The following is a 19,975-nucleotide window of genomic DNA, read 5'->3' as shown; positions in this document are numbered from 1 at the left end:
CTCATAACTCGCATCCTGGAAAGAAGGAAACCTTGTGCTTCAATGTCATAATCAACCTTCAAGGTTTGGCTCTCGTGGATTGGAAAACTTCTATATTCATAAATCAGTCTCGTAGGGTTTGAAAAATTTTCTGTACTTACAGGATGTATAGCAAAAAGTGAAATTCCAAAAATACACCACTAGATGTCAGTGGCTTACTGATGTTTCTCCTCTGGCCTTCTGGTTTTATCAGAATGTAGTTGGATGTTTCCTTTCCCACTGCAGCGCCAGTCTCAACTTTAAAGCTGGTTGTTTTGTTAATTATGAAATTGACTTAAAATAACTGAAGGCTTAAGCAACTCTAATGTCTTCTTAGTTCTTTTTTTAGGTCTTGCTTCCTTGTGATGTCAATAAAACCCACAAATGACAGAATTCATCAAGGCTGGGATACCAGTCGGACCGCCTCTGTCCCTCTGGAGGCTCAGTGGCCCCAGGTTCAACAGAGTGAAACGTCTGGCCCAAGGAAGAATGTATTCCTGCATTGGGTTTACTTAAAAGCAGGAGCTGATGGCTGTTTAGAGTCTTGTGCGGTCAGATCACAATAGTCACAGAACTGTTATAGGGGCAGTAACCTCCAGGGTCAGGATGGCAGAGGAGAGGTTTCTCATCTGGTGGTGGTGGTGGTCTGGTGTTGTGTCCTACAGCTGAGGGGCCTAAATCTCACAAAGAGGCGGAGAAAGTAAAAGGGAAGGAAAAAATGAGCCTGACGCCACAGCTTGTATATCAGAATCAGCAGATCAGCAACACTGGAGCTGATGGTGGTATTTAGTTTTGTTCAGACACAACTCAGAAGGAACAAGAAGCTGCATCCTGTGATCGACAGGCTTTCTACTCTGCACACCATCCTGCTAAAAGATGTAAAGACATTTCTGGAGTTCCACTAATATTTCTAAGAAAAATCATTAATGTTTCATTATCAGTTTACTGCACTAATAAATAGGGAAGGTGTTTGCAGCGATGGAGTTTTTCTAAATCATTAATGAGACAGCAAGGGATAAAGATTATGACAGGTGGATTAGGCTGCTTTAGCCAAATGGTAAAACAAAGTTATGAATGTATAATTGTGTGTTAAAATTATATTTGAATCCTTGTGGATTAAAATTCATTGCACCAGAATACAAAATAGGAAACTTAATGAAGACAACCAGGAAAAATGTAAATATATGCTGAGAAAAAGTCAGTAAGCAGGTAAACAAGTTAACTACTTACAGCACAGACTTTACAGACTGATGTACCTAAAGTTCTTCTCACACATCAAAGTTAGTTTAAAAGTCTTACTACTGCATATGTCCACAACAGTTGTACGAAGCCTCTTTTGGCTCCTGCTTTGTAAGTAGATATTATAATGTACCTGGTCATGCATTGCCGCAAAAATTACGTATATGAAGGCACAAAAAACACAAGCTGTACAGCTGTTATTTGAGCTTCAATTAGATGGGAGCTTCTGTCAGTGACAACAACATGATCAAAACATGGAGGTACAGGTCTACCTTAAACGTGATGATGAATGACATTCACACACAAAAATCCGCAATGTTCTTGAAAATATTAGGATCCATTATCTAGTGTTTTGTTGCACATCCTTTGAGACTAACCACTGCAGTGAAGTGCTTTCTGGAATTAACAAGGCCTCTACTCAGCTGGTTGGTTACTGCTCCAGTTTGTTTCATGCATTCCTTCTGCCTCCTGCCACCTTCAGCTCTACCCATAGATGGTCAGTTGGATTCAGGTCAGGACTCACAGCGTTTCACTTCAAACCTCTGCAAGGTTTTCCCTCTTTCTTGGGTGCTTTTAGAGGAATGTTTTGACTCATTATCCATGACCTGCCTTTGAGACAGAGCTCTGTGACACATTTTTTTTCTTTCTTCTGAATGCTTTTATGATCTTGTGATTTCAGCGTGTCCTGTAAAGATCGAAACCATGCTGAGCTGCACAGAGAAAATTGAGCTTTCTCCATGTTTTATAGTTGGGGTAATGATTTTCTTTTAGAAATCCTATTATTACTTCTGTGAACAGACAGCTTCCTAAACTGTCTAATTTTGTTCCATCTGAAATTTTGCCAGATACAAACTCCAGGCAGTGTTTTTGGTTTCTTCTCTCTCATCTTGTAAACTTTACCTATTGCCTAGTGGTGTAAAGTAACTAAGTACATTTACTGAAATACTAAGCTTAAGTATAGTTTTAAGATGCTTCTGTCCAGTCTCTGCCACTTTACTTTCTCTTTCTACTCTACTACAGTTCAGAGGCAACTCTTTTTACTCTGCTATATTTATCTGACAGTGTTAGATACTACTGCATACATTTGGTTCATTAATACAAAATAGAACCAACAAATAAATTTTGGTGTAATATAATAGATTAAGATAAAACTCTATTGATCCAAGAGGTGGAATTCACAAGCAGATGAACTGCATAAAGTCCCTAAATCACATTTATCAGTGATGAATGCATTAATACATCAGTAATCAATGTAATCCTGCATAATGACCACTTTCAGTTTTGGTACTTTAAGTATTTGCACACTGTGGTATTAAGTACAAGATATTGATACTTCTTCCACCTTTGTAATTGTCTTCATTTTGTCCTCAGATTTCTCTCTTCATTCTTTCTCTTGTCTATGTTAAGTGTGGTGCACTCATCACTCCTGTTGTAGCCTCTTTACACCGACTCCCAGAATGTTTCAAATTGATTTTAATAATTTATTGGTTTCTTTTAAGGCTTTTCATGGCCTCGCTCTCTGTTATATTTCTGACTTCCTAGTACCACATGCACTGGTGCACACTTAAATATTATTGGCAAAGGTCTTTTGTCAGTTCCAGGACTAATAAAAAATCTTCTTATTCTTATTCTATTCTAATCCAATTGACCTGTAAACAACTGTATTAATATATTTTTGTTTGTTTTGTCTTGTGTTTGTTATGTTTTTCCCAACCTGTTTTGTGGCACTGTGATGTTGAAGTGTTGCTTTATGTTTTCAAATAAATTGCAAGTGCAACTATTTTAAAAAGGCTGTAATGTTGAAGTCTTTTTTTTTAAAGGAGACTTTAAAGAAAGAAAGAAAGAAAGAAAGAAAGAAAGAAAGAAAGAAAGAAAGAAAGAAAGAAAGAAAGAGAAAGAAAAGATTCTTTAAAGCAAATAAACTACACTGTGCAGTGCTGTCAGAAGGTGGCGGTATAGGCTATGTTAAATACGGCTGTAATAAACAGAGAACAAGAAGCCAGAAAATAGAAGAAACAAACCTTAAGTTTGTACATTTACAAGAGAAAATGGAGAGATCTTCAGGAAATGTTTTCAAACTGGAAAGCTGTAATTATTCTTTTATGTCAGCTGATATTTAGCAAGTTTCATACTGCCTTGAGGTGAAAACAATAAAAGAGCTTAATACAGCTGATCAGTCGTGAGTTTAATGTTCTTTATGTCAGAACTTATTAATGTGCAGTAATGTTCCATCTCTAATCAAGGACATTAACTCTTTTTTTCAAGTCAAAACCACCTCCAAAAAGAGTGAAACCTTTTTTTCCCCCATTTTTTTCCCAAATTTCACAAATATTGCCATTTCTGTGAAATGTTTACTGCGCCAAGGAACGTGGTGGAGTTCTGTGACGATCGGCGTACGTTTGCCTGTTGTCTGTTTATCTGTGTGCAACATTACTCAAAAATAGGCTAACCGATTTGGATGAAATTTTCAGGGAAGGTCAGAAATGACACAAGGACCAAGTGATTAGATTTTAGCAGTGATGCGGCTTATAGTCTGGATCCAGAGATTTGTTAAAGATTTCTGTATCACTGTGAGATAGCCGTACAGCGTCACTGTAAGTATGACCACAAGTGAACACTACATCAGCTGCCTGCTGACGATAACATGTCTGCGATCCTACTACAAATCCACCGCTGGAGACTTATTGGGACTTATCCGGCTGAAATCATACAACGACTGAGCAGCCTTGGTGGAGCATGTGTTCTCTGAGTGCTTTTCTTGTTTCTAATGCATTACTTGAATATGAGCATAAAAAAGGCAGGATAGAAACAGAGCTAATGAGAACTTGAGGACATTCCTCACAGTAATACAGTAGAGAACTGCCAGTCAAAGCATAGCCCCGCCCTAAGGCATACGCTGCTTTATTGTCTATTTTACTCTAATATATCACCACTAAATGACCAAACTGACCAAAATGGACATCAAGCTGGATTCCAGAACTCTTTAAAGTAGTGACTAAGACCATAAATACATTAGAAAAATATTTACTGAGGTAACAAATGAAGTGAGAAGTAGGGTCATTTTCTAATTGATTTCTACACAATCAGACAGCTTTTTGAGCCAGTTGGAGTCGCCCCCTGCTGACTGTTAGAAATATTGCAGGTTTAAGGAACTCTAAAGTTGCATCCACCTTTCATATACAGTCTCTTGTGGCACCCACCCACACACCCCCTGTGCATGGCACTGCATGTAGCCTCCAAACACATTGTTTCATTCCCCGGTGAAAAAAATAATTGCAGCTACATTATTTTTAGAGCAGAACGTATCAGGAATGATACAGGAGCAGCCCATCAGCTGAAGTCACTGGGGATCTACACACTGATTTATCAGCTGACTTTTGTGACTCTCCCAAACTGATGTCAGTGAAGCGAATTTGAAATCAAAGCAAACCAGAGTAATAACTTGTCCTCCACATGTCTAATCATTGAGTAGAAGCTCATTAGGAGCAGTGCAGCTCTTGTCTCAGTGGGTTTGGCCCCTGCATGACAAGTGAAGCAGCTGTATATATGAGCTGGGAGCTGAACCCTCCGTCAGTGCTGTCCACGGTGCGGCAGGAATGGCTGGCTGGGGCGGCTTCTTCATTTCTCTCCTCAACTACAAGACGGAGAAATATGTCATTGCCGAAAACAGGAAAATCGGGATTTTATTTCGGCTCTATCAGCTGGCCGTGCTGGGATACTTAATCGGGTAATGTGCTCTGCATGCGTCCTCTTGTTTTATTTTCCAGAACACAGACTTAGAAAGTGATTCACAAAGTTAAATATAGTTGGGCTTGTGGAAGGTTTTGTAGTTTGGTGGTGGTGTTAAAGTGGCAGAGCAGCGTGGAGGGTTTCAGGGTTGGAGTGCTGTGGTTTGGGAAGAGTTTGTGTTGGAGGATTCAGTAATGTCTGCTGAGGACAGGAGGTGTCACCTCTCAGTGTAATGTAACAAATATGATGACAGCAGATCTGGAGACTGAGTCAACAGGTAAATCCAACACCTGGTTTCAACTTATCTGTTTATGAAAGTGAAGTCAAACTATAAGATGAAGGTGTCTGCAGTGTCATATGTGGCTCTATATGGCCTGTACTTCTTGTGCACATATACTGTTGTTATTTTCATGCCACACTGGGGTGGCAGAGAAACTGATATCTTGTTAGATTTTCTTTTTCTGTGTGGCAAATCGCTGTAGGACAGCGTTGTTGATCGCCTTCTTTTATCACTGGCTTAAGTGGGCATGATAGCCATGTACAAGCACTCCATGAGAACTTATATATAATAAGCTTTAATTGTGTATTATTAAGTAACCTGCAATTGTGTTTCTTTAATAGAAATTGGTTAGGGTTGTTGCAAATTCACCTTTTAAAAATTTTTATATTACAGTTTAAATTACACTTAGCTTAGAATATAACTCCAGTTCTGTAAGTATCTGCATTACCCTCTAAAGGGCTTTACTCTCGGTTCTATTACTGATCCACTTCTTGGCTCCACAGCTGTCCAGATCCATATGTATGTGCTATAGTTGCATCATATTGCACGCACAAAATATTCTGCAGTATAGTGTAGGACATGAACCTTGCTCCTTACATCTGTCACCATGCTAGTGAGCGTAGTGTTTTGCCATCCTGGGCCACATGGTCTTAAACTAGCTGCTCAACATGTGTTTGGATGAATGTCTCAGGTGGGTGTTTGTGGTGAAGAAAGGGTACCAGGAGAGAGAAGAAGCCATCCAGACATCGGTCATCACCAAACTTAAAGGAGTCACTCTGACCAACACTTCAGAGACAGGTCCTTACCTGTGGAGCGCTGAGGATTATGTCATACCACCTAATGTGAGTCTATCTATCTGTCTATCTATCCATCTGTCTGTCTGTCTATCTATCTAGCTATCTATCTATCTGTCTGTCTGTCTGTCTGTCTGTCTGTCTGTCTGTCTGTCTGTCTGTCTAGATTCTAGAGGATCGGTATTGATGTCACAGCACTCCCCAATTAAGCTCCTGTCAAGAGAGATAATGAAGCCATTGAGTGTTTGTGTTGCTTTATATCATTAGCCTCCCCATCTGTCTCTGCAGATTCAACAGTATTGAACTTCTCAGGGAGTGTAATTTGTTTAACCTTTTTGCTTCTCGATTTCACTGTCGGGACCTAATTTTATTTTGCAGGGTGAGCAGGTGTTCTTCATCGTAACAAATTACATCGAGACCCCTAATCAGAGGCTGGGGCTCTGTGCTGAGGTGGGTACAAAGAGGAGAGGAGACTCACTGGCATTTTTGGGTTTTTTTGGTTCCACTGTTTCCATTCTGAAAATTCAGCACTGATTGTATCTCTCACAGAGTTTCAAGGTGCCGAATGGACGATGTCAAAGTGACGATGACTGCGTGGAGGGGGAGAGTGTAACAGCTGGTCATGGTGAGGAACATTGCATCTTAAATTTGAATAGCGGTCAGGATTTAGCATCAATCACAGGTTTACAGATTCATCTATGGAGAGAGATAGTTCATGTTCTATACACTATGTTCTGTATGATGAGACTAATGTATGTGTATTGTATTTCACAACTGTCATCGTACTGTCTTAAATAGCTTTTAAGCAATATTTTTCACACTGACCACATGTCATGGCTCCTGCTTCAAATTTTGCTGTCACAAATGTTACAATTAAATACCCACTCTAGAAAAAAAATCAAGTTATTTTACCTTGTTAACATGTCCATGTGATGTTTTTATTTACTATATCACAACGAAATAAGCAGTCAACCCTATAGCTTAGCGTTTCCACCTTGAAACTGCAGTGTAAAAACACAGATTCAGAATTCCAGGGTTTCAAATGTAACAAATCTGAAGAACCAATTCCGTTAACCTGCAGGGTTGAGCTTTCTGCATTATTTTCCTGATTCAGAATCAGCTTCGTGGTCGAACCAGGGTCAAACATTTAAATCACTCCAATATTAAAATTTGCCATTGTGTAGTGGTGAGCTGGTGTGCTCAGCTGCAGCATTTGATGGACAGAGAGGCAGGAACTTCATAATCTACACACTCTGCACAAAGCAACAGTGTTGACTTCTTCTTCTTTGACAGCTAAACAATTTTAAGGCAGGAAAGGATTATTTACAAAACTTCTGATTATGTAACTTTGATACGCAGACGTGAATTGGTTAGGGCTTAATCAGTGATCAGAGAGTTACCTGACACATTTGTAGTTGTTTTGTTTCAACACTATTCTTTAATATTGAACATTTTCCATCATATTCTCCTGTATGTTTTGTTATGGAATAAATTCTCTTTAACCCAGGAAAGAATCTTTCCTCTCTCTGTTAGGAATCAAGACCGGCCTGTGTCTAAACAGCACGGGGACCTGTGAGATTCATGCTTGGTGTCCAGTTGAATACAGCAGAAGACCCACGTGAGAATCCTTCCTTCTTGGCAGAACTTTGGAAATTTGCCATTTTGCGCTACTACACTGACACTCACCCTGATCCCTCACACAGACCAAGATATTTCACAGGTTCTATTATTACTAATGCAGCCTGTCAGCTCTGTTTGTTTATTTCACATAGCTGCCTGTCCCTTTCATTTCCAGAGAGCCGCGACTGAGCGAAGCAGAAAACTTCACCATCTACATCAAGAATTTCATCAGGTTCCCAAAGTTTGAATTCTCCAAGTAAGTAGCTGTAAGTGGCTGCTGATTGTTGCAGTGACTGAATGGTTTCAAGGCATCATGGCGTGGAGTGAGCTGGGGGAAATACATGTTCCAATGGCTGCTTTAAATAACTTTAGGGTGCAGAGAGCCCTCTATTTATACCAGCTTGTGCATTGCAGTCAGTGAGACAGTGAAACAGTCATCTGAGATGTCCTTGACAGCAGGCCTTGCTCTGGACAGGTGTCAGATCAGACGGGGCTAGCCCAGGGAGCTACTGCCCTCTCTGCTGCTTCCTGTTCAAGCTCTGCATCAGCACAGGTGTTGCATAAGCACAGAAAGAACAAAAAAAGAAAGAAAGAAAGAAAGAGAAAGCAACAGTGAATGGCTGACCTCCATGCTGTTTCCTGTTCAAGTGCTCCTGCAGCATGTGAACAGGAAGCAGCAGAGAGGTCAGCAGTTCACTGTGGCTTTCTCCTTTCTTTCTTTCTTTCTTTCTTGTTCTTTCTGTTCTTATGCAACACCTGTGCTGATACCCAGATTGAACAGGAAGCAGGAGAGAGCTGCTGCCGTCGTAAGCCACAGCCAATTCATCAGTCAGGATCTTAATCTAATTACACTGACATGTCTCCTGTTTTCTCTCTCGTCTTTATGTGCTTATGCTTAATGGAAATAGATAACACAATCCCTTCCCTTGGGGGTTATTCAAAACGGTTGGCAACACGTCCTACAGCGTGACGTATCCAGTTACACTCTGTGCCTTGGTGCCAGACGGTGTAATTGTATGTGGTGTAATTGACATGCACATACTGTATATGCTGGAAGTGTGTTGAGGAAAACTTGCTATACAGTGGAGTTCAAAAGTCTGAGAACACAAAATCATGAAAATCTGTAGCATCTTCATGAACACAAATAATTAACATTTAAAAACATGTGACATGTGTTGTAAAAGAAGACATAGTTTACGCTCTGCAGTGTTTTAGGTCAGCAATCAAACTGAGGTAGATTAACAGCACTGACCAAGTTACCACCTTTGTCAGATTTCCTTGAGCTTTTAGGTAGATTTCATCAATTCATCAGGTAATTGCTCAACTAAATCCAGCAGAACATTGCTCGCAAGGTAGCACTACGACAGTGGGAAAGATGACATCAGAACCAAATGAAAGTGTCAGAAGTCAGATTGTTATTCTGAGCAACAAGTGGCTCCGGTGCAGGTGTCAGACATGTTCCATCCTCTGGTTTACATCTTTGTGCAGAAGGATTCATACTGAAGCAGGCTAATGAGCCCAAACACAAATCAAAGCTTTGATCTGAAGACCAATGAAGACAATCGAGTGCTGACTGTCATGGACTTTAGTCACCTGACCTCAGACTCACTAAACATTTCTGAGAAACCTTCATTTGAATCCAACTATATATCTGAACAGAGTCCACATATCTGAGCTTCCAGAAATAATGGTGTTATGCAAGGGATCATAAAGACATTGTACGAGCTGCATAACTCGAAGCAGTAACTGTGTCTAAAAACCACAAGGTCAAAGCCAATATAAAAGAGTGAGAGAATTCTGTGCTTCTTACACAACAGATGTCTCTTTTCTTTGCTGCAACACAAAAAAAACTTATTCTCATTTTTGCCCTTGAGTGTTCAGCCTTTTGCATGGATAAACTCAAGACTTTATGAAGTTCATTGTGAGAATGGGACTAGTTTCTGTGGTTCTTGGACATTTACTTCACACGTCTGCTGTCTTTACCTCTTAGGTCCAACGTCCTTGAAACCTCTGATGAGAGCTACCTGAAGAGATGCTCCTACGACAAAGAAAACCACCCTTACTGCCCCATCTTCCGCCTCGCAGATCTCGTCAGCAGCACTGGAAATGACTTCCAGGACATGGCTGTTAAGGTACAAAATGTAATAATGTGCCAGTTAAGACTGTGTGTGGGAGTGATTTCAGTTAAACGTAAAGGTGGCTTTATTAGTCTCTCTTGGGAGAAGTTTGTCTTGAACAGAGGGGTCCACTGCACAGACAACACATATACCCATAGAACAATGAAATAACAAACATCCAGAATAATAAATAAGTAAGTGCAATAAAAGTGCAATGTGTTATCACATGGGGTTAAGAGCAAAAGTGCAATGTACAAATTCAGCATTATGTATAAAAATAATACGGAACCGAACACACCGTTTACAATGTTACATGCGTGGTTATCTGGATGATCTTCCTGGCTTCCTGTTTTTCTGTTCATCCTGGGTAATCTGCTCATTAATGAGCTTCACTGACAAAGTGAAGTTCCTGCCTTTCCTTTTCATAATAGATAAACTGTCATGTTTATGAATTACGGAAATGTGCTTGTGACTGCAGTAATAATTGAATAATAACTCAAAACAATAACTCAAAACAATGGTTAAAGTAATCATACTTACTGTTTACAATGAGCTGTATTGTAGAGAATCAGAATAAAAGCAGGCCCCAGTATCTCAGTCATCTGTCTGTGATGACAGATTTCTTGAGAAGACTATGGAGGTGGAGAAACAGCTCTGAAACTGGAGGAAGACAAACTCCAGTTTATGTTCTGGAGGCAAGCGATTGTCACTCCTCTGCCTTTGTCGCCCCATGCTCTCAGTACATATCCGACTACAGACTTATGCCATGAAATCAAACTAAATTGACTGATTCAGAGAGATGGCCCGCTTGCACCACAATTGATTTGTTCCTGTAATTTGTCAAAATGTGAAGCGCTAGTCGTGTGTCCCTCCCTGTGCATCAGGACAAAATACTGTGTTAACAAATCAAAGGTTCTGGGCTGAACTGGCTGGTTAACAGCAGAGTAGTTTCGTGTTAGAGTAAAGAGAGGAGTTATTGTCCGAAACGGAATCCTACGTCTTTTGCCATATTTTATCTTTTGACCAGCTGCACTGAAGAGGTAGACAGGAAATAGTGAGCAACAAACAGAGGTGGGACCTGACAGACAGAGAGGCATTGGAGTTATGTGGCAGGTGTTGTAACCATTCAGCTACGAGGGCACTCCCCAAGTCTACATCATTCTCTTTGAAATTACAAAAACGGCATTAAAGGAGGAGTAATATTAAACTATAAATTATAATAATTTAGTGCCTATAGGGCCTTCATCACAAGCTATAGTCATGAACAAAAGTTTACATACAGTTGTAGAGACCATATGTATCACGGCAGTCCCATTTTCAGTGACTCCCTTGACTCTTATTTTTCTATGATGGAATCATTGCAACACCAGCACCTTTGTCATAAAAAGTAGTTTCCACATTTTGGTTCTTTCATCGATATATTATAGGTCTTCATGAAATACAAAATCTGCTGGGTCAAAAGTTTACATACGGTAATTCAAATATTTGGTTAAATGTCCCTTCGCCATTTGCATCTCACCTAGGTCGTTTTGGTAACCGTCCACAAACTTCTGGTTGTATCTTTGACCTCTCCTCTTGACAGAATTGGTGCAGTTTAACTATATTAGTTGGCTTTCTCACACAGACTTGTTTCTTCAGCACAGGCCACAAAATTCTTCATGGGGTTTGACGTTTAGATTTGATAAAGCTCATCATGAGTGTACACAAATACAGTCCAAAATGTCTGTTAAAACATTCAGCCATCCAGTTTTGTCTTTGTCATCTTAAAATATTTCGACAGTTCTGTGTTTTAGGTGCACTGAAACCATTGTACATGCTGTTCAGCTCGATTAAATAATGATTTTTCCTTCTATTCTTCTTGCATTTCATTTTTAAAAATGTTTCATTGATTCAATGTTATACCAAGAAGTCCCAAAACATATTTGTTTATCAGTCAGAGGGACCAAATCAGTATTTTCATTTATTACTTTAACCAAGATGGGACTCAGAAACAACCCACACAATTTAATCAATTGTTCCTTGTGTAAGGAATCGGACAGATAAGTCCCAATACGTCTGCCGCGGTTGATAGGTAGTAGGATCGCAATCAATCAATGATTGATTGATAGTGTTCATTTGTTGTCGTAGTCACAATGCTGCTATCTCGCAATGATACAGAAATCTGTAACAAATCCATGGTTCCAGACTATAAGCTGCATCACTGTCAAAATCTAATCAGTTAGTCCTTGTGTCATTTCTGACCTTTCCTGAAAATGTCATCCAAATCTGTTCGTCTGCTTTTGAGTAATGTTGCTAACAGACAGACAGACAAACAGATGGACAGACAGACAAACAAACAAACGTACACCAATTACCACATAACTCTGCCACTTTTCTTGGCGGAGTAAAAAAAAATATAAAGTTTTGATTCTTTTAAGGCATTTTGTAATCCTTGCTTTCATTAAATGCTGTATAAATAGACATTATTATTATTATTATTATTATTATTATTATTATTATTATTATTATTATTATTATTATTATTATTATTATTATTATTATTCACAAAGCCCGTGTTTGTGTCTGTCAGGGCGGCTCTGTTGGGATTCTGATCGAGTGGAACTGTAACCTGGATAAAGACGCCTCTCAGTGCAATCCACAGTACAGCTTCACCCGTCTGGACAGGAACTTCAACAACTCGATCACGTCAGGATACAATTTCAGGTGTGTCCTCTCATGGATTTACCAAGAAATAAATCAGTCAGTCCACTGCCCGCACTCTGCTCTGTCTGGTTGAGTTTAATCTTTTACATATCTATTAAACTCTCTTCACCTGCAGATATGCCCGATACTATAGGGACGAAAATGGTGAAACCTACCGCACCTTGTACAAAGTGTATGGGATTCGCTTCGATATAATGATCAATGGCCAGGTACAGCTGCTATATGAGCAGTTTTTTTCTCAGTGAAGTACGTGTTTCCCATCATACTCTTGCAGTAAATGTCTTGTCATTGTTTTCCAGGCTGGGAAATTCAGTATTGTTCCCACAATAATTGCTATTGGCTCAGGTGTTGCTCTGCTGGGTATAGTAAGTCATTTAATCAAATATTCTGCTACTGTGTCAGTGATTAGTGTGTAGTTATTAAGATGCCTTAAATTTTTAAAAATGTCATATTACAGTGGCACTAGAGGCTGATGTATGATCATTAGTAACAAAAATAATGATTCTCTGCAGCTTGTGAAAATCCAGTTGACTGTATTCTTTCTTTCAGGGAGCTTTTGCATGTGATATGATTCTACTGTACATGATGAACACGAGCTCCTTCTACAGAGACAAGAAGTTTGAAATCATCAACTTCAAGTATGACCCACTATTTGGGGCTTTTGAATAAATCATTTTCTGAATGTTGCTCATCACACTGACTCTCTGTCACACCTTGTGCATCCAGGAAAGAACGAAACAAAGCCAAAGACGGGAAAGCAGGACACCGAGAGAGGAGGTCCAGGAAACCAGCTGCAGAGAGAGAGGCGGCCAACTCCTTAAAGAAGTCAGAGGAAACTGAACTCACTGTGGAATCTTCTCATAGTGACGAGAACCAGCCGCCTGTGGAGAGACGAGGTCCCACCATTCCACGCAACACAGGACAGCGATACTCTGCCGCTCTGTCTCCCCAGGGTGCAGAGCCGAAGCATCACATCTCCTTCTCCTCACACAATTAGGTTTGCAGGGAGAGCAAGACAAACCACCTGCCTGCCGTGGCCTCTGCTACGCTGCAGGAGGTGAACCAAAAGTCAGACTGATTCTCACCTGCTGGCATGGTCACTAGCATGAGTGATGTTTGCCCTGACTGAAGACGTGTTGGTCCAGGAGAATGTTGTGCACTGTGAGAGAGGGTCAGGATTCTGATGTACGCAGGAAGGTGGCTGGGTGGGGATTCAAAGGTGGGAGATTACAAGAGGTCCATTAGCAATCCAATTCAAACTAGCAGAGTGACACTTGTTATAATAACAAATAAATAGTGGTAAAATGACTAAGACATTAAGTGAATTGCTTAAAATTCCTTGTGCCCAATTGGTCCAAAAGTTTAATCTGGATCAGAATGATCCAGATTAAACAACACCGTGTTTTATTATCCAGGATCAGGTAATCCATTCTGTGTAGGCTATTCACACTGGACTGGATCACTCTCATCCAGACAGAAACCTTTCACGATCATCAAATGTGGTCCAGCAGTGCTCTAAATGGGACTAAATATCACAGTGGAGGTTAGCAGGTGGAACAGGCAGGTTGGCATGGAGTCACTTTAAGTGTTTGAATTTAAAGAGACAGAAAACAGCACAATAAAACATTACATGCATCTCAGTCCGTTTTCAAATTCTTTTCAGCAGTCACACCCCTCATTAGACACGTTTTAAATCATTTTTAAAGAAGGTGAAAAATGTCCAATAGGTACGAATGTTTAGAGTTCTTCTTTTTTCTTTTGAATGACCAATTTTAAAAGGTTTGATCCAATCTGACAGCAGAAATATAATCACATTACTGCTGACCTGTTAGGGTCTGGGTGTCGCCTTATGTGATGGAAATAAACTTGTTGAGAAAGCAGAACAAGTAGATGAAGATCTGTCTTTAAGCATTTAGTGAGAGATTGAGAGCAGATATATAGTCACATTCGAGAGTGGTGGATGAGAACAGCTTCCGAAACTGTCAAACTGACAAAAAGCAAGAAAACTGGATGTATTTAAACCGTATATATATATACCGCTTACCTATGTGTGTATATATAGAGAGATATATATACAGATTGTCTGCCTTACGAAAAAAAGAAACTAGGTCTACGTTGACTGAAGGTTCATCTGCTTTGGGTTTGGTTTTGTGGTTAGGAAAATGTAGCTGCAATAGCTGAGAGCAAAGGGACGTGATGCATGCTCAAATGCATTTTCTAATCACACTTTATAAAAACAAAGGATTTGTTTTCTGTTTCCATATCTATACTTACAGCTGTTGATTTGAGTAAATGTCCAATTTTAGTAATTAATGATGTCTCTCAGTTTTAACTTTCGGCCTTTTATGAATTTTCATAAAATCAATTGTAGCCATTTATATTTTGCTAAAACTTCAACACGGACCTTAGGCGAAGACTTTACATAAAATTAATAGTGTTTACTAAAAAAAAAAATTATATGAACGCTGCAAAAACAAATCAAAAAATACTATGACAAATTATTTAGTGAACATGTGTGTTTAAAAAAAAAAACGGCACTTGAAAGCAATACACAAGAAAATGCGTAAATGGTCGTAATTGTTGGTATTTCATTTGGACTTGTGAAAGTTCTTGTGTTACTGTTAAACACTGCTGCTACGTCTCCTGCTGTATGGACAGTTTCTTGTGCTGATTGTGACTTTGATATCGGTTGTGCGACGACTACGACACAATCATATATACAACATAATTCAGTGTTGAAGCTGAGGAATGCAGCCTGTCATGTAATAAACAGGTCACTCTATGCTGACTTAATGCCATCTGACATTTCACAGTCTGGAAGCTCTGTTATAAATACTTTTTGTTGTTGTTTTTTTTTTTTAGTTTGACCATCGGAGCTAAATGCTAGGCCTCATCCACCACTGTTTTTTCACTGGGTTGGGATGAAACATCCACAAAACTTGAAGGATAACTTAACTGTTGTTGCTGAATACCTACATAATCTGCTGTCTAAATAAAGAATCTTAAATTTTTGAAAAATTGTGTCTTCACTAGTTTTCACTGTCTTGTCACCATTTTTTAAAATTCAGTGAAGCGTCAATATAGTTCTATCATATCTAGAAGTTATTTGGCAGTGCATAAAAAAACACAAAGAACTCACTAAATGTAGCTTGGAGCACTTTTTCAGGTATTTAGACTTTGTATTTTCCTGTGAAGGATTATTAATTTTTTTTCTTGTTTTTCTTCAATTATTGGAAAGTGTTGGTATCTATTGGAGAAAAAAAATTAACAAAATTATATTACTCCATCATTTAATAGCTTTAAAAATTGTTTCTATTTTCCATGTTTTGCGCTGGCTGTAGTGTTACATTCACTGGAAATTTTTTTACAATACTGACTCCAAAATTCTCTGTGTGGTTCTATTTATAATTGTACTTTATACTTAATATTTAAGTCAGAATGTGTGCTGATTACTACGGAAAATATACATTTCTCTGTCATTTATTTCCTGTGAACAAACTTGCAACATGGGTGTGGACAAAACTGAAAATGTATTAGCTTCATGAACAGAGCTACATTGCTGGCTGCAACAAAGTTAAAACTAATGCAGACAAGATTCTTCTATAGAGTAGAAAAATATTTGATTACTTTGAAACATTCTGCAATAACTGTTTTGTTGCAAATATTGTCAGCGTTAATGAACATTCAGTACAAATTTATAAGCAATCCTGTGAAAACCATTGATTGGGTGATCAAAAAATTACCAAGTAATATTGATTTTAAAAAAGTGTTTTGTGAGTATAGCTTTGGGATTTTGCATACACACAGGTTTTCACATGAAACTTTTCATGCAAATTTAAAATATGAACTGGAAGGATCTGGTGCCACAGAACGACCCACAGGTCCTGAGGAGACGTACTGGTTGTCTGTAAACGAATGATCACTGAAGTGCAGGAGCTCCACCTCCTGCTTGCTGTTTGGGTTGCTATTTATTGAATGTTCTTTATTGTTGGAAACACGTTTGTCATGTTGAGTTCATGATGCCAACAAGTGACAAACAAACGGATCAATAGTGTCTGCAAACAACTTGTAGAGAGGCATTTATTATTATACCTGTTAATCTACATTGTAATAACTGTGGCTCTTGTCCCAGTATTCATGATACCACTGACAGAGTTGGAGTTACAGGTTAAAGGAGTTATAGTGAGATGTAGAGCAGAAAGAAAGGGTCAATAGTTAATTATGTATATAGAAATTATTAACATATCATTCAATATATCAACAGTTCACAATGGAAAAATCAAAAGTCTTTAACTAATAGCCTATCTACAAACAGCAGGACAGACGATCTTAAAGGCTTACGTAGCATTAGACAGAAATATCTCAGGGTTATTTAGTGTACATCATTTCAATACACATGCACCATCCCATACAAGAAAGTCCAGAACAGGACATAAGTGAAAAGACCTCCAACAAGGCCTCCGGTGAAAAGCTGCCGCCGTGACTTAAAGCATTTGTTCCACCGCCGCCCGGCCTTGAGGATGAGCAGCAGTGAGAGAAGAAATGCGGAGAGGAAGTAAAAAATGAAGCCATACAGTCCCGTCAGCCCGAGGATGCCAGCTGTTGCTCCAGACAGAGCGGATACAGAGGTGCGGCAGTACTCCAGCACGGCTGAGTTCCCCCTGACAGCCACTTCACTGATGAACTGTGGTCCCTCGCGCTTGGCTGCAACTCCTGCCATGTTGGCTCTGGTCAGCTGCCACAAGAAGGTGCTGCTGCAACAGAAGAGATTCAGGAATATTTACCACACAGACGACGGAAAGCTACTGAAGTGGTGTACATTTTTTCTGTACTTTTATGCAAGTCTAGCTGCTAAATAAATGTACAGGCAGAAAAAAGTAATATCTGCCAAGAGTAAAGTGATATGTTGCTTTGCGGCTTAGGTTGTATGTACAACTTATGGCAAAGTTACACTGTGCAATGCCTTGGTTTGGGTTGAATTTCATTATCACCTCTCTCTTTACATGGTGCATGGCACATGATACAATATTTGCACGTTAATGCAGTGGTAATAAAGTAAATGCAGCTTTCGATTGCAAAAATTTTGGGCAGATGTGAAGTGCCGCAAACATTCACAGGAACAGCTTTGTAGTCTGCCCTTTCAGCCTTCCTCCACTGCTGCTTTGACTGTGACGTCAAATCTGAGCTTGCAAAAACAAAAATTGTTTGGATAAAAACACAGTTCTATAAGCACGTAGTAAATAGGACAATGGATGTATTCCTATTTCGTGAATGTTCTGTTTTGGATGGCAATGTTCAAGAGAAGAAGACGGCTGCTCAACGAGGACATCAAAGGGGAAGAATAAATGCTGCTTTTTATTCTTTCCAAGTGTAATCAATCAGTGTTGAGATCTACATAGCAGGGCCAGTCAGAAGTCCCTACCCTGCAGTAGGTACTTTATCCCCCCCACCCCCAAAACGGCCTTGAAAGAGGTTCTACAGGGCCGGTTCTTTTGGTTAGAATGCTCACAAAGGTCTGGGTTGCCCCACAACAGCCCACAAGTTCCTGCAGTGGAAAACTACTCACTTGTGGCTTCAATCGCGTTTTGAACACTGTTCTAGCAAGTCTGTCAAACCCACAACACCACTACATCTTACTCTCATCAAGGATTTTGTTAGGATTAACAACATCCAGCCTGTTCTGGAAAAAAAAATGTAAAAAAATAAAAACCTATGGTTGACATGCTTGTCCTATCAAATCTCTCGTAGATTTTCTAAAGCCTGAAAACTGAGCCAGGAGGAGGTGCATTAGTCTAGTTTCCTCTCAGACCACTTGAACTACAACATGTTGAAAGGTTACTTTGGAATTTTTTTGTACAATGATCCTACAAATACAGAAATACACCAGCTTTAATGACACTGCCCAACCAGGGCTACTACGTTTAAATACATATATAGATATTAACTAATTATAAAGGGTTTGCAGATGTTTGAACGTCTGAGGTTAACCTAAAAGTTTCAAATGATGTAAACATAGGAAAAAAACACAAAAGCAAAGGAGGTACATACATTAGATTCCTCTGATATGACTGACAAAAACGAGAGTAGTTCTCGGTGCGCACTGCTCTGTTAGCTTAGCTGCTGCTCAAAATGAAGATAATTAGATTTAAAGCTTTATTGAGATGTTACAATCAGGTTCATAAAACGCCACGAAGACACAGATGTGACTGTGCTTAGTGGAACACGGTTATCATACTAAACACAGTACCGGCCCACCACGGAAAGCTAAGCTGCTCTATTTTAATATTCCTGTCACTGCTGATGCTAACGTGTTAGCACAGTTAGCTGCTACCGCTGACGGTCCCTGCTGACAGACTCACCGGAGAGAAACGTCACGACTTGTCGGCTCCTAACAACGCGACTAAAATAACACAGCCTGCAGGAGAAACTTCATAAACTCGGACATTCGGTAGTTTTGAATGAACATCAGCTGCTGTAAACCAGAAACAGCGCATTCATTCTCGTTTAGATGACACTCCTAGCCCACGGTCAGCCATGCTCCTCCGCGGTGCATTGTGGGAACAGGAGAGTCATCAAACGGCAGGCGACGGATGTGGTGCGTTCAGGTACATTGAAAAGAAGGAAATTATATTTATAATAACGACAAGAACTTCAAATGTTGTCACTTCTGTTGGTGAGCGAGTGTCACCATCTGGAGGCTTTATTTTGCTGCATGAATGAAAATCAGGTTTGCTGGAGAAATAATAAAATACACGCTTGATTTAGTGGAGTCAATTTTCTTCGTGTGATAAAAACCTGAAAAGAAGAACAACGAAATCAATAAAATTAATATAAAAATAGAAATAAAAATAAAGGTTACTTCACTGTTACAATTACTGTGTTCTAACATCTGTTTTTCTATAAACATACATGAGGTCACTTTCTGTGTTTGTAAGCTTTAACTTCAGTAAGATTTATAAATGAACACACACATAGTTGTCATATGATCTGCTCACTTATAAATGACCCTTGTGTACTTTGCAACGCAGATAGGACATACACTGTATTTTAAGCACATACACAATACACAAAATATACAATGCATACATAGATCCAACATACATATACAGTCTATGGGTTAACAGCATTTTATTCTGGGCAACGTTGGTCCAGTTGCTTCTAGTTTTTCTCCTTTAGCCTGGATCTGATCAACAATTTAAACTAATAAACAGCAAGACTTGAAGAGCAGCAGTTCACCTCTGAGAACATATTGTCCTGCCACATCAGGAATGAAACAAATGGTGCATTATTTATATTGTTCATTACACCAGTGTTTGGATATTGAAATGTTAGCAGTGAGAAAGAAAATGCTAATTTAGTAATGAGACAGACATTCTACTACTGGGTTTGAAGTGGTAGTATAGTATATTTTTGTTCTCCAATTTAAAGGCTGATTAATTATTTTTCTTCTTTATTATTATTATTATTATTATTAT

The 19,975-nt window shown here is 39.2% G+C and overlaps 2 protein-coding genes across 3 annotated transcripts; one reads left to right on the top strand and one right to left on the bottom strand.

Moving 5' to 3' along the window:
• The first annotated feature begins 4,733 nt into the window (after positions 1–4,733).
• On the top strand, positions 4,734–15,518 carry p2rx5 (purinergic receptor P2X, ligand-gated ion channel, 5). The gene is made up of 12 exons (XM_023280162.3): positions 4,734–4,984; positions 5,958–6,108; positions 6,439–6,510; positions 6,610–6,685; positions 7,594–7,678; positions 7,856–7,936; positions 9,671–9,812; positions 12,367–12,500; positions 12,616–12,709; positions 12,800–12,865; positions 13,050–13,138; positions 13,227–15,518. Exons 1-12 carry the CDS (start codon positions 4,854–4,856, stop codon positions 13,495–13,497), a joined length of 1,392 nt encoding a protein of 463 aa, XP_023135930.2. The 5' UTR covers positions 4,734–4,853; the 3' UTR covers positions 13,498–15,518.
• Positions 15,519–16,566: 1,048 nt separating this feature from the next.
• emc6 (ER membrane protein complex subunit 6) lies at positions 16,567–19,059 on the bottom strand. 2 transcript variants are annotated; one of them, XM_023280170.3, is made up of 2 exons: positions 18,860–19,059; positions 16,567–17,251 (listed from the first exon to the last, which is right to left on the bottom strand). In XM_023280170.3, exon 2 carries the CDS (start codon positions 17,218–17,220, stop codon positions 16,888–16,890), a length of 333 nt encoding a protein of 110 aa, XP_023135938.1. In that variant the 5' UTR covers positions 17,221–17,251; positions 18,860–19,059; the 3' UTR covers positions 16,567–16,887. The 2 variants fall into 2 exon arrangements, with proteins under 2 accessions (XP_023135938.1, XP_023135936.1); XM_023280168.3 differs by having other exon boundaries at positions 16,567–17,254; positions 18,860–19,058.
• Between the last annotated feature and the right edge of the window lie 916 nt (positions 19,060–19,975).

This window comes from Amphiprion ocellaris, chromosome 14 (assembly GCF_022539595.1).
Source record: "Amphiprion ocellaris isolate individual 3 ecotype Okinawa chromosome 14, ASM2253959v1, whole genome shotgun sequence".
NCBI lineage: Eukaryota > Metazoa > Chordata > Actinopteri > Pomacentridae > Amphiprion > Amphiprion ocellaris.
Note: the sequence above shows the minus strand (reverse complement) of the source record. Positions and strands in the feature narration are given on the sequence as shown.

Coding starts and splice junctions, on each gene's coding strand:
- p2rx5 (XM_023280162.3), top strand. CDS start 4,854: ATGGCTGGCTGGGGCGGCTTCTTCATTTCTCTCCTCAACTACAAGACG. Junction 6,109..6,438: donor ATTATGTCATACCACCTAAT/GTGAGTCTATCT, acceptor TTTATTTTGCAG/GGTGAGCAGGTGTTCTTCAT. Junction 13,139..13,226: donor TTTGAAATCATCAACTTCAA/GTATGACCCACT, acceptor TTGTGCATCCAG/GAAAGAACGAAACAAAGCCA.
- emc6 (XM_023280170.3), bottom strand. CDS start 17,220: ATGGCAGGAGTTGCAGCCAAGCGCGAGGGACCACAGTTCATCAGTGAA.